This window comes from Caretta caretta, chromosome 2, assembly GCF_965140235.1.
Source record: "Caretta caretta isolate rCarCar2 chromosome 2, rCarCar1.hap1, whole genome shotgun sequence".
NCBI lineage: Eukaryota > Metazoa > Chordata > Testudines > Cheloniidae > Caretta > Caretta caretta.
Window position 1 is genome coordinate 223,658,626 of NC_134207.1, and position 14,686 is coordinate 223,673,311.

Here is a 14,686-nt window from a genome sequence, read left to right on the forward strand (position 1 = left end):
ATTAATGGGCAGCAAGTTTAAAACAAATAAAAGGAAGTTCTTCTTCACTCAGCATTCAATCAACCTGTGGAACTCCTTGCCTGAGGAGGTTGTGAAGGCTAGGACTATAATAGGGTTTAAAAGGGAACTGGATAAATTAATAGATGTTAAGTCCATTAATGGCTATTAGCCAGGATGGGTAAGGAATGGTGTCCCTACCCTCTGTTCGTCAGAGGGTGGAGATGGATGGCAGGAGAGGGATCACTTGATCATTACCTGTTAGGTTCACTCCCTCTTGGGGACCTGGCATTGGCCGCTGTTGGCAGACAGGATACTGGGCTGGATGGACCCTTGGTCTGACCCAGTATGACCATTCTTATGTTCTTCTGACACCTTACAAATGGTAACCAGTAGAAATGTTCTGAAATCTAATACAAGTCTACACTATTACTGTTGTACACAGAGGACAAGGAATGGGTGTCCAACTGATTAAAAAACAAGAATAATAAAACTACTGGCAGAAGAAATCTCTCAGAAATATGGTATGCCTTAAGATCAGTGTTTCTTAGTGATACAGAGAGGAAAGAGTGAGGACTGAGTGACTATGAGTGAGTGTCTATGCATTCTAAATATGCAGTAAGAATAGTGTTGATGTCTATGCTATAAACTACCTCTGACACTGATTAAACTTCTTCTCTGGACTTCACTTAAGACTCAAATTTTATAAATAATTGTGCTGAACTGGAATTAATCTTAGCCAGTCAGAGTACGAGGATGCTGAACAGTGATTCAATGAATGTAAGGTCAGTCTGCATTCTGAATGAATACTGCTATTGGAACTAACCATCCATCTACCTACATGGCTGCCTTCACTACACACCCACTGCCCGTCCTCTCACCCTAACCAACTCCTCATAGCTAGGCATGGACCCCCTGGTCCCCATGACCCCGACGAAGGTTTATATGCCCACCCTCTCCAATAAGCAATTTTTTAAAATTAATTTTTAGCTGCCCCTCCCCATCTCCTCTTTCAATATCCCCCTCTCTAGTCCTTTTTATACTTTTTTCCTAATTTCTTGACTCTTCTTCCTTCCCCTTTCTCTCACCTCTATGCCACTCCCTCCTCCTCTGCTCTAACAGATGACTGAGGAGCACTTATATGAGGCTCCCCATCAGCTCCCTTTCATATGTGTTAAGCACAGTTTAGAGACATTGCTGGCCCTTGCTTCCTTCAGTCTGGCACAGCAGTTAGGTAGTTCCCCAGGCCTGCTTCCCATTTAGCTTTTAGGAGAGGGTGAGAGGAGGTGGAGAGAGGCCAGAGGAGTTGTTGTGTGAACGTGAGATGAAGTATATCGGGAAGGGAGATCATGGAGGAGATCAGGGAGAACTAAGAGAGATTGTGTTTAGTAAAACAGGGATTAATATTTATGGGTTCCTGAGGAGCAAGATGAAGTAGAGGGTGGGTGGCTGTAGCTGGGGAGGGGAGATGGAGGAGGAGGGAGTGCAGATTTAACTAGAAAAATAGTTCCTATTAACTTGGCCTCAGAGGTCATTAGTCCAGGATTCAGCTAGTGCTTTATAAACAGGAAGTGACCATATGATGTAAGCTAAATCATAGGACTGGAAGGGACCTCAAGAAGTCATCTAGCCCAGTCCCCTGCACTCATGGCAGGACTAAGTATATATGTACAATAAAAGCTTTCTGTTCAGAGGAAAGTGTGTCATCATATTCTGATAGTTGCATTGGTGATGGTGCAGAACTACCCCAGCTGGGGTACTAGAAGGAGGGAGCATTTGCACAATGTCTCCCAGAGCTGCAACATGGATGAAGGGGGGACGGTTTGAAACAGGATTGTTTGTTCCCCTCTGTGGCTGGCCAGCTTTGTTGGCTAATTAGAAAGGAGGAAGAAGTCATCCCCCACCCCCTTTTGGAGTGACTTGCAAATTGATGCCAGCATCATGTGTACAGGCTGCAGTGTTAGCCAGGCCCCCTAAAAGGGGGCACAATGGGGTAGGCTCTCTCACCTGAGCCTTCCCTATATTTCTGTGCAGGCTCACCTGCAAAGTGTTCAGTAATCATAAAATGATTCTGCTCCAGATTAAGGCTACACAGTGGATTTAGATGCAATTAGACCAATATTGTATTTTACAAATGTCTTTTGATTATTAAAATCCTTGACAAAGGGTCATTAAATCCACAACTTTTGCATAGCCATTACACCTCAGTGACTACACTATACATGGAAGGTCTGAACTGTTTCAAATTCTGAAAGGTTCATGTACCCTTGAAATATTTGTCATTTTAAAAACAAGGAAAACAAATTAATCATGGGTAAACCAGTGTGACAGAATCAAAAGCAGATTGTAATTGTATATAATTGTGTAAACTGATATTATGGAAACTTAGGCAAGCCCTGGCCCCCATCAGACTTTTGTGAGTCAACCACCTGAGCAACCTTCTCCCTAAAATTTCTAAAGCCCATGTCTGGGCATTGGGCCAGCAAGGTGCACAGTGACTGCAGAACATAGGCCCCTTCTGCCAATCACCCAGTCAACTGCTCTTCCAGGATCTAGGCCGGGTAGGGATTCATCCCTTTGATGGACTGGTGGGTTGTTGTTCAAGGCAAACTCACTTAGCATTTTGTGGGTTTCTGAGTCTGAGAATAAAATTGCTTCATCTGTTCATAGGGAATGGGGGGGAAGTCAGAAGCCAAAAAAACTTCCCCTAGCTGCCTAAAGATATTTTCAACAGTGTCTTTCTGGTCATCCGGCTATGTCCTATTCTTACTTCCTCTAGGCAGCTCCCCACAGCTGGCTGAGCAGGACCCTGGCTTTCTGTTGCTTCGGGGGGCAATACGTTTGAAATGCAGATTCTAGCCCCTCCTGGAAAGCCAAGAAGCTGCTCTGACCATCCCCCATAAACCAGGGCAGTCAGTGGGTCACCATAGGATATGTCAGCATCATTGGGATTGGATGGGCAGCCTGAGGGATCCAGACTTGACATGGTCCCAAGGGTTCCTGCCTAACCTCCACAAATCCTGTCCATGATAACACTTGCCAGGTAGGGGGTCATCTGGAGTTAGTTGAGTGGATTCTAGATCTTAATCCAGATGCGAGGGACAAACCCTTTTTTTCCCTGGCAAACATCAACCTCCCCCGCCCCCCGCCGCCGCCCATGGGGAGGAAGGAGGTAACCCCAGGAATGGACACTGCTATAAGCAATAAAGCAATACTTTTAACTAAGCAGGACAAGTCCTCAATCCATATCAGGGGCAATGGCGAGAGGAGACCCCCTTTGGGAAGTTACACATATGCATTCCCCAGCAACAAGACAGTGTACCCAGTCCCCCACATCTAAATATATAGATTAATGCTTGTTGACCTGATTAAGAGTTCCAGTAGCCCCAGCCCAAAATGAAGTAAGACTCAATGCTTTGCTGTAGTCACTGAAGCTAGAATGTGCTGTGAACTCATTGAACAGTGAGTTCCATTTCATGTTTCCTGGACCATCTATCCCCATTGTTGATGAGTTAGTCCAGAGTTTTCAACTGAGTTCACCTTTTCTTTGGATCACACCCCTCTGCTGTGGCTCCAGGGTCCATCCAGCTGTTCTCTATTTTAGTCCAAAAATCAAACTGCCAATACAGTGGCAGCATCTTTTCCAATCCCAACCCCTGGGACTAGCTGATTGGCCTAGAGCCACCCATGTGACCATCAGCCAATCTCCTCTCTTGGTTTTGGAGTGACAACCTCCACCGTAATGAAATTCAAGACATGGGCAACCAGCCGCTTGTTTTTGTTTGAGAAAGACACTCGTCATCACCAGTGAAATTCCATTAGTCTGTTAGCCAATTTCCTGCAGCCATCCCACCCCCACAACAGAGGAGGCAGACCCTGCCGGATCTCTGGAAGGCAGTGTCCTCCACCACCTCTAGCCAATCAGAGCTTTCTTGAGTGGTCCTATGCCACCTCATACTTAAAATATATATAACTTTCTAAATTATTTTCTGTTGAGAGGGCTTTTCCATTTTTGCAGGTGCTGTATAGTTCTTAAAGTCCAAAGCAATTTTTACTATTCGTTAACTTTATTGAAAAAAGGTAAAAGAATCCACTCTTGATTTTGATCATTAATTTAAAATATAGAGGAATCTGTTGAGCACATATTGTACACAGAGTATAATTTTGCAGATTCCTGAGGAAAGTATAGGACCGAATTCCACCGGCCAACCTATTCAGAAGAAAATGGATCTCGCTGAGCTGCCTCATATTACATGTGGAAGCTTCTCATAATAAATGCAATAAGGGGTGAATCATCATTTTAAATCTCTTCACTATTTACTTTTTTCCCCTAAGAGCTATTTGGAAGGAGCAGGATCTGATTATCTGTGCTGTTGCCTTTGAAAAAATTACTTTAAAGTGAATATTCCACCTTGCAGCTACATATTGCCAGCCAGCTGTAAGCAACTGGGGCTCAAATGTACAAGTCTTACTTGTACAGGTATCCCCCTTGAAGGCAAATAAATATTTTATAGTTTAGACTTGGTGAGTGTGTTTCTGCAATTGCTTATTTTCAAACTGTGGTACAACAAAATGGGTACAGTTTTCTATTAAACAAAAGCCTGCCTGCACCGAAAAAGGTAGATTCTCAAATTAAGGGATGCTCCAAGGTTTTAGCTCAGTCTCTGCTTTTAAAATTTAAAAAATAAAATAATGTCATTGTGAATTCAAGTTGATTGGTCTAAAGTTGATTGACTGAAGTTGATTGGTCTAAAGCAGTTCCTTGTGACAAAAGGCCAAATATAGTCTTCCTTCAAGCCCATGGCTTCCATTGGACTACTCATATAAGTAAGGATTCCCCATGTGAGCCAGGCTTGCAGGACTGCCTCACAAAAGTAGTATAATAAATATTAATGAAGAGAAAAGTTGTTTTTCACTAAAATTACGGTGGCTTCCCATTATGCTAGTGATGGTCTCTTCCTTATTTAAAGACCTGCCAATATTAGTGATGTAAGCATCATGGGATCGCAGTATAAAAACTAGCTTCTATCCTGCTTTAATGCTAGCTAAATATTAGAAGAATTTTAATGTTCAGTGTATGAATGTGAGGAACTAACATTAAATATTTCAAAGTTATTTTACTCATGTTAAACAAATATTAAAAGATGGGGGGAAATTATTATAATGTTCTATAACATTGAGAGTACCATGCATTAATTGCCCTCCTAAAGCATGCTCAATGGATTCTATCACTATCCTGCCATTAATAGTCGTGAAGAGACATGGGACCAGATTCAAGGTTCTGGAGGGTCTGTGTAACCCTTGCTGAGATGTGCTGTGTTCCCACTCAAAGATTGGATGTACCGAAGGATAGGAATTTAGTGATCCGTATAGTGGTGACGGTATAGCAATTTAAAAAAGAATTGGGAGGATATTTTTCAGCCACCAGAACCAATAATAATATATTATTGACTTGGCCAGAATTCATAAGAGATTTTTCTGGGCTCAACATTAGAGGTTACCAATTTTACTATACTTAGTTTAGAAAAAAGACACGTGGAAGGAAAGAAAGTGATTCAATATATACCGTTTGATCCTAAATGTTACTTAGAGTCAATAATTTATACAGTACTTTTTATGTTTTTATCATTACTAATGATGGAGTAGTGCCTTTTTGGAAACTTGTTCATCACATGAAGCAGTTTCTGAAACAACTATATTTTATGTTTCTTTTATCTGGAGTCTCTGTTGTACAAATGAAGAAAATCTTGCATCGATAAGACAGACGGATTTACCTGTGTTTAAGAATTCATAGTAGAGTGGGACAAATAATATATACAAATTGCTTTCATCTGGACTGTATTACCAATTCTAGGTATAAAGAGATCATCAGTATTCCCAGCACTCTACTCATAATAATAATTCATCTTCTTATAACTGTCATTTATTGAGTGGTGGCTTGGTGGTCGTATGTATGACGTCATTTACTTGGACTTTTAGGAGTGACATCATATGTACGGCTGCTAAACTGCTGCATGAGACATCACTAAAGCAGTTTTCTTCAGAAGAAATAATACTGATCACTTATGCCATATGCCAAATGTCCTGATTATGAAGTTGTGAATTATTTATTTCTCTTTAATAAAGAATAATTTGTAATGCACAAGGTATTCTACTTTACTGAACATATTGACATTATTTGTACTTCCATCTGAAATAATTGATGGCTGGGAAATTTTTTCAATACATAATAATGGACTTATGGAAAATACAAACCCACACAGTATAGCAGATATTAATCGATAAAAGATTACTTAGTCTTGTTAAATATCTTTTATGACATAACAGATGTTAGAAAAAAAGCATCTTAAGGTTAATTCCAAAAATACCCAATTACAACCCTCCAAATCTAAATTTCCAAATTTAGATTTCTAACCAAATTCCTTGATAATTTCTCCAAGGAACTAATAACCTGATCCAATGTCCACTGACGTTAGTCGGAGTTGGATAGGAGCCTATGTGACCTGTATGTGGAGCCTATATGTGTATCTGAGCCTATAGCTGTGGAAGAGTGGACCATAGGATGTTATGAATAAAGTCATTTCCCCTACTTGTCCCAAGTGACTTTAAAGCTTCTTTGTATGCAAATAAGGATAAGAGATACATAACCCTTTTTTGCAGTCTATGATACTTATTTAAGTAACCTCATAAAGAAAAAATTGAGGATGCAACAATAATACGTCACCTCATTCTAGATGTACCACCATTGACTTCAGTGGTCTTTGGATCAAGCCATTTAATACCAGAGTGGTGGGTGCAGTATAAGGTCCTTGTAGAGGCCCATGTCTGTCCCTCCCCGTCAAGCCTGGAGGGAGGCCACGCCTCCTTGCTTCCACATCTCTGGAAAAGCTGGCTTAAAGGGGAATTAGTAGCCTCTGAGGCCCTAGTCCTCTAGGCAGAGCCAGGCATCAGAGAGTCTAGGTCCCTGGCCCTCAGTCAGGGCAGAGCAGTGCATAGTCTTGGGGGCTCAGGCCCTCAGGCAGGCCCCCCAATAGTCTCTTGCCTGATGTCCTAATTCAGGCACATGGCAGACAAACACAGACCTCTTGGTCTAAGGAGGGAAGGCAGCCATCCTAGGGGTGGGGTAAAGGGACCCAGGCTCATCCTACTCCACAGGGTCCCATCCCAAGGCCCTTACAGTGGAGTGCTCTGCCACTGGGTCAATGGGGATCCCACTACAACATGCCAGCCAGCACTCTGGCACTACAACCAGACTATTGTCTGGTGTTCCTGGACTACTTCCTATAACCCCCTCACTGGGTACCTTCACTTTGTGCATGTCCTCTGTCTCCTCAGGGTACACAGCTAGCAGCAGTCCTAGCAGCTCCTCAGTGCCCTCTTTAGCTGGCAGCTCTGGTAGCCCCTTTAAATCCTCTGTGATGTAGAGCACAAGCCCCAGCAGTGGTGGGAGGTGTCTGTTTCCTTCACTGGCTTCATCCAACTGAACTGGAGGGCCCACCTTTTGTACTTCCTGTTTCGCCCCTCTGCTTCTGAAGGGGCAGGCATAGCTAGCCTGGCTTTACCCACCAGGGAGTGGGCTGGGTTCCTCCCTGTCAGGCCCAGAGGGAGCCATGCCCCTTGCTACACTCCTATATACAATAGAAATGACTAAAGCTCCTGTTATAAATATAAAGGGAAGGGTAACCACCTTTCTGTATACAGTGCTATAAAATCCCTCCTGGCCAGAGGCAAAATCCTTTCACCTGTAAAGGGTTAAAAAGCTAAGGTAACTCCACTGGCACCTGACCCAAAATGGCTAATGAGGGGACAAGATTCTTTCAAATCTGGAGGGTGGGGAACAAAGGGTTTGGTCTGTCTGTGTGATGCTTTTGCCAGGAACAGATCAGGAATGCAGCCTCACAACTCCTGTTAAGATAGTAAGTAATCTAGCTAGAAATGCATTAGATTTCCTTCTGTTTAATGGCTGGTAAAATAAGCTGTGCTGGAGGGAATGTATATTCCTGTTTTTGTGTCTTTTTGTAACTTAAGGTTTTGCCTAGAGGGATTCTCTATGTTTTGAATCTGATTACCCTGTAAGGTATTTACCAGCCTGATTTTACAGAGATGATTCTTTTACCTTTTCTTTAATTAAAATTCTTCTTTTAAGAACCTGATTGATTTTTCATCGTTCTTAAGATCCAAGGGTTTGGGTCTGTGTTCACCTGTACATATTGGTGAGGAGTCTTATCAAGCCCTCCCCAGGAAAGTGGGTGTAGGGCTTGGGGGGATATTTTGGGGGAAGACGTCCCCAATGGGCTCTTTCCCTATTCTCGTTTAAAACGCTTGGTGGTGGCAGCATACGGTTCAAGGACAAGGCAAAGTTTGTACCTTGGGGAAGTTTTTAACCTAAGCTGGTAACAATAATCTTAGGGGGTCTTTCATGCAGGTCCCCACATCTGTACCCTAGAGTTCAGGTGGGGAAGGAAACTTGACAGCTCCAAAAATGTATTTTTCACATTTCGTCCTCAGACTTTTGTACCTGACTTTAAGAGACAGTGGGAGAGAGAAAAAAAATACTGTTCATACTTACAAAACATTGGTCAGGTTTTCAAAAGTATGCATGCACAAATAAACTGTGCAAACCTACCTGATGTGTGGACTAAAAAGATTGTGCACTAAAAAAACAAAACTGAGCTTATGTCAGTGACTACCTTTGAGAATCTGGGCCCATTGTATCAAAATGTTAATGTTCTGGTTTTTATCCAAATACAGAAAATATTTACTATATGCCATAAGGCAGTTTCTATTTATAAGACACTCCTAAGAAAGTCACCCCTGTGTTTTTAATTTCTCTGGATGAAATCAAGGGCCCATTGAAGTTGGTGAGAATTTTGCCATTGACTTTAATGGGGCCACGATTTCACCCTTTACATTTTCTAATGACAGAGAATACAGTCCCATTTGTTACATTATAGCTTAATTTAAACAATAGATGATATAGATACAGATAAAATGCACTGTCCTAAATACAAAATTAACAAAGCAGGGTGTGAGATCTTACCCCATTTGTACACACACACACACTGCTGCCACACCCACACCCACACACACACAAGACCAACAATCACAGAGTGAGGTGTTCTCCTTTAACTATACACCCAATGAGAGTTTTGCCATTATCTTCTTTGGGAACAGGCCTAGTCCCTTTGTGTGTGGCAATTTTTAAAATTGCTCTTCAAGAATAAGATGTCTTCTCTCTCAGAAATATCCTACTGACAAAAAGACTATCATCCCCTTTAAAAATGGCTTTACAATAGTAAATCATCGTGTCCGCACTTACTACAAGATCCCTTTAGTACATTTCCTTTCTGCTGGCATTTCTTGCTTTTAATTTCAAGGTACACTATGTTTCTGTCCTATGTAGCCTCGGTGAATGCACAGTCCTCTTTTATTTATATATATATAAAAGATCATCTTGAAAAGGTTAGAAAAGGATGGCAAGATTTTTTAATTAACATGTTTTTACTGTTCTAACATATAGATTTATATTTTCCCCTTTTACCTCATATTTGAATTTTTCTCTAAGTTGTAAGGAAAACTCTAGTGGAACAAACATGTATAATTCAGGATCACAAACTTTTCAATCTCTTCTGGCATTGCTAATCTTTGAATTCATTTTTATCATGTTTGGCCAAAAAGGGGGTCAGATCATCCCTTCTCCAGGGGAAACCTATTTAGGGGAAAGGAAGCTCTATGCACAGAAAAATCAGGTGGCTCTACCTCCAAAATCTGCAGATCTTTCCAAATCTCCATGCATGGCAGGGAAGCCACCAAAAGCAGAGACCATTCATATGGAGGCCCTGTCCCTCTATTCTTTCATCCCATCCCTCTGTAGCCTTCCTTGCTCACTGAATGTTTTGTTAATTCCTCCTTGAAATTAAGTTAAATCCGCAACATCCCCTTTTTCCAACACCAGGGTTGGGTGGGGCTGAAATTAATGGCTACATGGAGTAACATGTAGAAAATACAAGTAGAGGCTTGCTGTAGCAATTGGACATTTTAATAGTATCTCTCTGAAGCATTGAATTAAATGACGTTGCATTGCTGTAAAATTGGTGTAAGCGTCAAATTCTTTGGGGCATTCTGATCATGGCTCTCCCAAGTGCCTCTTGCACCTTGTCACATCAGCACATCATGGATCTCATTTGGAACCATCCTAATGACTGATGCTTGATATTTGGTTGTTGCTGATGTTGCTTTGGAAGGTCTTTTGTGGGTCCCACTCCCTTTTCACTGATCTGGGGTACATTTACATATTTGTTCTTGGTTCTAGGCTTTCTATACACTTTAATTCATTTTTATCCAAGTATCCAAACGGAACCATCCAGACATATCTCACTACTGAGTGAAGGGTGTAGTATAAGTACCTAAATTTAAAAGAATAGAGTAGAACCTATCAAGAATATATCTCCCTTCTTCCTGTTTCAAACAATTATCTGCATATAATGAAGTAAAATGTGTTCTTCATCCCACTTACACTCCAAATGATGGCTGTTTGTTAGTGAATTAAAATGTTGGTAGCAAATGAGATTGTAAATTCCATTAGATATGGGGGCATTATAGGGCTAAAATGAAATAACTTGAAACAGGAGAATTGTGATAGAATACAATCTTTGCTTTCTGTAATTCAAACGCACTGTCCATGTTATAGACCATATAAAAGTGATCTAGTACTGTTAAATGAAACAAACATTTGAATGCAGTAGTTTGTGGTATCACTTGAGCAATAAGGAACAAGTATTATTTTGGAGCAATAGGATGGTATTAAAATACCATTGAAAATTGTCATGTTTTCTATTTGTACAACTATAAATGCCTGTTTAAATCATCAAATGCTACTATAAACCCCGCAGGCTTGCAGTGAGTGACCTATAAATGGAGTAGATATCATCTAAAACATACTCCTGGGATCTTTTGTGGGAAAGCCAAAGATACATTTTGGTTTTGAGAAACACAATGCAGCCAAAAAGGAATCTTGTATTAAAGCCAACAGATTTGCATGCCTAGTCTCTAAGGAAAACTAGGCTTGGAATAGGTTTCAGAGGAACAGCCGTGTTAGTCTGTATTCGCAAAAAGAAAAGGAGTACTTGTGGCACCTTAGAGACTAACCAATTTATTTGAGCATGAGCTCATGCTCAAATAAATTGGTTAGTCTCTAAGGAAGTGAGCTGTAGCTCACGAAAGCTCATGCTCAAATAAATTGGTTAGTCTCTAAGGTGCCACAAGTACTCCTTTTATTTTAGGCTTGGAATAGTAAAGGTTGGGTCCTACATTTTCAAACTTGGGTGCCTGAAGTTACACTCCAAAAAAAATGTATGCACCGAAATAAATGTGGCCTGATTTTTAAAGGTGAAAAGCACCCACAAATCCCTATGGGCCAGATTGTGATGGCTGTTGTGGAGAGGTAGGGAGTCGAACAAGAAAGGGACCATAAGAACTGCTCATTCCATTCTCCTCCCATCGGGAGCACATTACAAAACAGGGGTGGAGTAGGGTGGAGAGGAACAAAAGCCCCATGCTCTCTCACTTTAGACTGACCCACAGAGTTGGTCTGGTGCAATAGAGGGATCAATCAGATCTTAATGGGTGGAACAAGATGTGCACTCCCATGAGCACTGACCCAGCACAGAAGAGATTTTCCCTGGCTGAGACAGTCTTTCCCTCATTCTAGTAGAGTAGTGTGAGTATGCCCTGTCCTCACACAGGGCTGTGGAATAAATGCCACAATATAGCCCATTGTAATCAAAGGGGGCTACATATTCTATCACTCAGAATATGAAACATTCCGTTTATTTATAAGATATGGCAATAAGATACACAATGCTGGATACAGTGGAAAAACCTACTTTGACTAGAAAGGATAGCTGGGAGCAGCTGCTTGTGGGAGGGCAGATTTTAAAAAGTACCTGTAGGCCAATAATACAAATGAAAAGTTTCTCAGCCTTTTCAAGGTCTCTAATGATTCTTTATGTTACCTAGTGTAAGGGAAAGAATGTGGTTAAAATGCTGAGTTTATAGTGGAGAAAAACTACTATCTTTACAATTTGCTTTGCCAAAGATAAAAGTTCCATAAAATTTACTAAGCATATGTGCAGATAAAAGGCCTTTGAAGTAAGGATAACAGAGATTTCTGAACCTCATGTTTTTGATTTTCTCCTCCTGGTTTTACTCACTTTCATTAACAGATTTTCCTTTCTGCAGAGAATGGCTCCAAGTCTTACTTCTACTGTCAATTATACTGATCCTACATTAGAGCCTGTAGTAACTGAACATTCACCAGTACGACAGAAGATAATAGATTCGCAGTTCAAATGCTATGAGAGAATGAACAGAGATCCACCATATAGAAAAAAAGGTAAAAACAAAAGAGGGGGAGGGGAGAAAAACCTGTAATTACATATTTTCTGTATAACTGTAAAGGAACATTTCCTTCTGTGTACTAATATTATTATACATAGTCTTACTGTCTGCATTTGCAAAATATACCAATTTATCACCTATTGTATCAGTTTTAGGGAGAATAGCCCTACAAATGATCATAGAGAATGAACTATCCTCTCACCCTTAGAGATCATTCCTCCCTGACACCGTTGAGGCACACTGCATTGGCAATGCAGTGAAGCTTGAATTATTGCTGTTCATACTTTGGGAACATCAGTCTTTACGGCTGTCAGTCCAGCACCTTTCACAAGTATCAAACCCACACAAATACTTTAAAGAGAGAAAATGTGACTAGCAATCTCTTCACTATAGATGTCATTCTATTTGCTTCAACTAGCCATTTCATTTTTTCATAATTCATTTATTGACTGACACCTTTCTGGTTTCTAAATTAACGTAGATGTTCTAAATGTACTGTGTTCTAGGTTAAATGTAACCATCCAGTCATAGGCATTATTGTGAACAGCTCAAAGAAACCTCTGCTGAAGCAAGAGTGGCTGGGCCAGCTGTAGGCTGCCAATTTTCAGTGGCACCAAATCATGGTCAAAGCGGGGAGTCGTGATTTTTTTTAATTTGGTTCAATTTGTGTGTGTGTGTGTGCTTTTTGAAGGAAGGGTGGGCACATTTTCCATCCTGGGCGACAGTACACCTAAGGCTGGTTCTGTGGAGTAGTGGTCAAAAAAGCAAACAAAATATTGGGATGTATAAAGCAATGGAATGGAAAATAATGTGGGACGTATAATGCTGTCATGATATAAATCCAGAAGCACCCTCACTAGGAATACTGTGTTCAGTTCTGGTCTTATCTCGAAAAGGATGCCGTGGAAATAAAAATAAGCCAGAGAAGGCTGACAAAATGATTACAGGCATTGAGATTTTATGTGAGGAAAGAAATAAACCTATTGGGACTGTTTAGTATAGAGAGGAGACAACTAAAAGAGGGCATGATAAGAGATGCAAAATAATGGATGGTACAGAGAGGGTAAATCAGATAGGTTTTTCTCATAATATAAGAACAAAGAATTTTGTTGAAATTGAAAGCTGACAAATTTATGACATCTATATTGGATTAAATAAGGTATTTTTTTACACAATGGATATGTAAACTAAAGGACTTAGTACCACAAAATATTATTGTGCCCACAGGATATTACTGAGCTCTGTGAGATTTGACATTTAGATGTTCAAGGTCTGATCTAAAGTGTATTGAAGTCAGTGGAAAGGCTCTCATTGACTTCAATGGGCATAGGATTTAGGTCCATAATGAGAACTTCCATAGTTATAAGACAGGATAAACCAGTCATTAAGGGATATAAGCCCTTATGTGTCAGGGCAAAAGCAAAACTCTAATTGCTGGGCTTTAGGGGGAAAAAAATCCGTTATGGGCAGCTTATTCTATTAGACCCCAGTTCTGCAAACCTGTGTAGATTCACTTGTATAAAAAGTTCCATTGGCTTCAGTGGGATTTGTTGTGTGAGTAAAGTTACACAAGTGCTTAAGGATTTGCAGGATCAGGGACTAATTTCCACTGCAGGACTTCTTGCAATTTCCTCTGCTGCTGCTCTACCGCAGACAGGAGATGGATGCTGGTCTAGTGCAGTGTGGCAACTCCTATGTGCCGCTGACTGACAGCTAGACTGAACTTGTCATTTGATTCAGCTGGGTTTGATACAAGATATGGGTTTTTTTATTTCTTATGATGATGAGAATAACTGAGATGATTTCAACATGTATGAAATGATTTTTTTCCAGTTTGGTTCTATGAAGAAAAATCTATACGAAAAAAGACCTTTACCCCTCACTTCAATCCTTTAGACCTCAAAAAAAGGCCTGGAGCAGCATAAAGAGGCTCTAAATACCCTGTCAGCAGATTGCTCTGGTTCAGGAATTGCAGAAGTCAGCTATAATGCTGTCTTCTGAGGAGAGGATCCCTTGGTTTAGTGGATGTATCAGGAGCAGGGCTTCAGCATGCAAAGCTGCAGCAATTCCATGCACCCTACAGCCCATAGGGCAACCCAGAGAGACTGCCATAAATTAGACCCCAAGGCTTTATACTTCAGGAGCCTCTCCAGCCTTTGAAGGAGCCCAGGACTGGGAGGGCACACAAGTGACTTAAAGCCGCCATAGTCTGCCTTCAAGTTGCAGCACAAAATCTCAATCTAAGTGATTTCAAGAGAAGCATTTCCCCCACCCCTCCTTCATTTTCAAA

General features: G+C 40.9%; 1 protein-coding gene across 3 annotated transcripts in view; it reads left to right on the top strand.

Moving 5' to 3' along the window:
* CALCR (calcitonin receptor) overlaps positions 1-14,686 on the top strand; it is a 270,509-nt gene that overhangs the window by 147,374 nt on the left and 108,449 nt on the right. For all 3 annotated transcript variants that reach the window (XM_075125860.1, XM_075125859.1, XM_048838162.2), the window contains one exon: positions 12,238-12,391. In XM_075125860.1, coding sequence (XP_074981961.1) covers positions 12,238-12,391 — 154 coding nt within the window. The remainder of the gene's footprint in view (positions 1-12,237; positions 12,392-14,686) is intronic.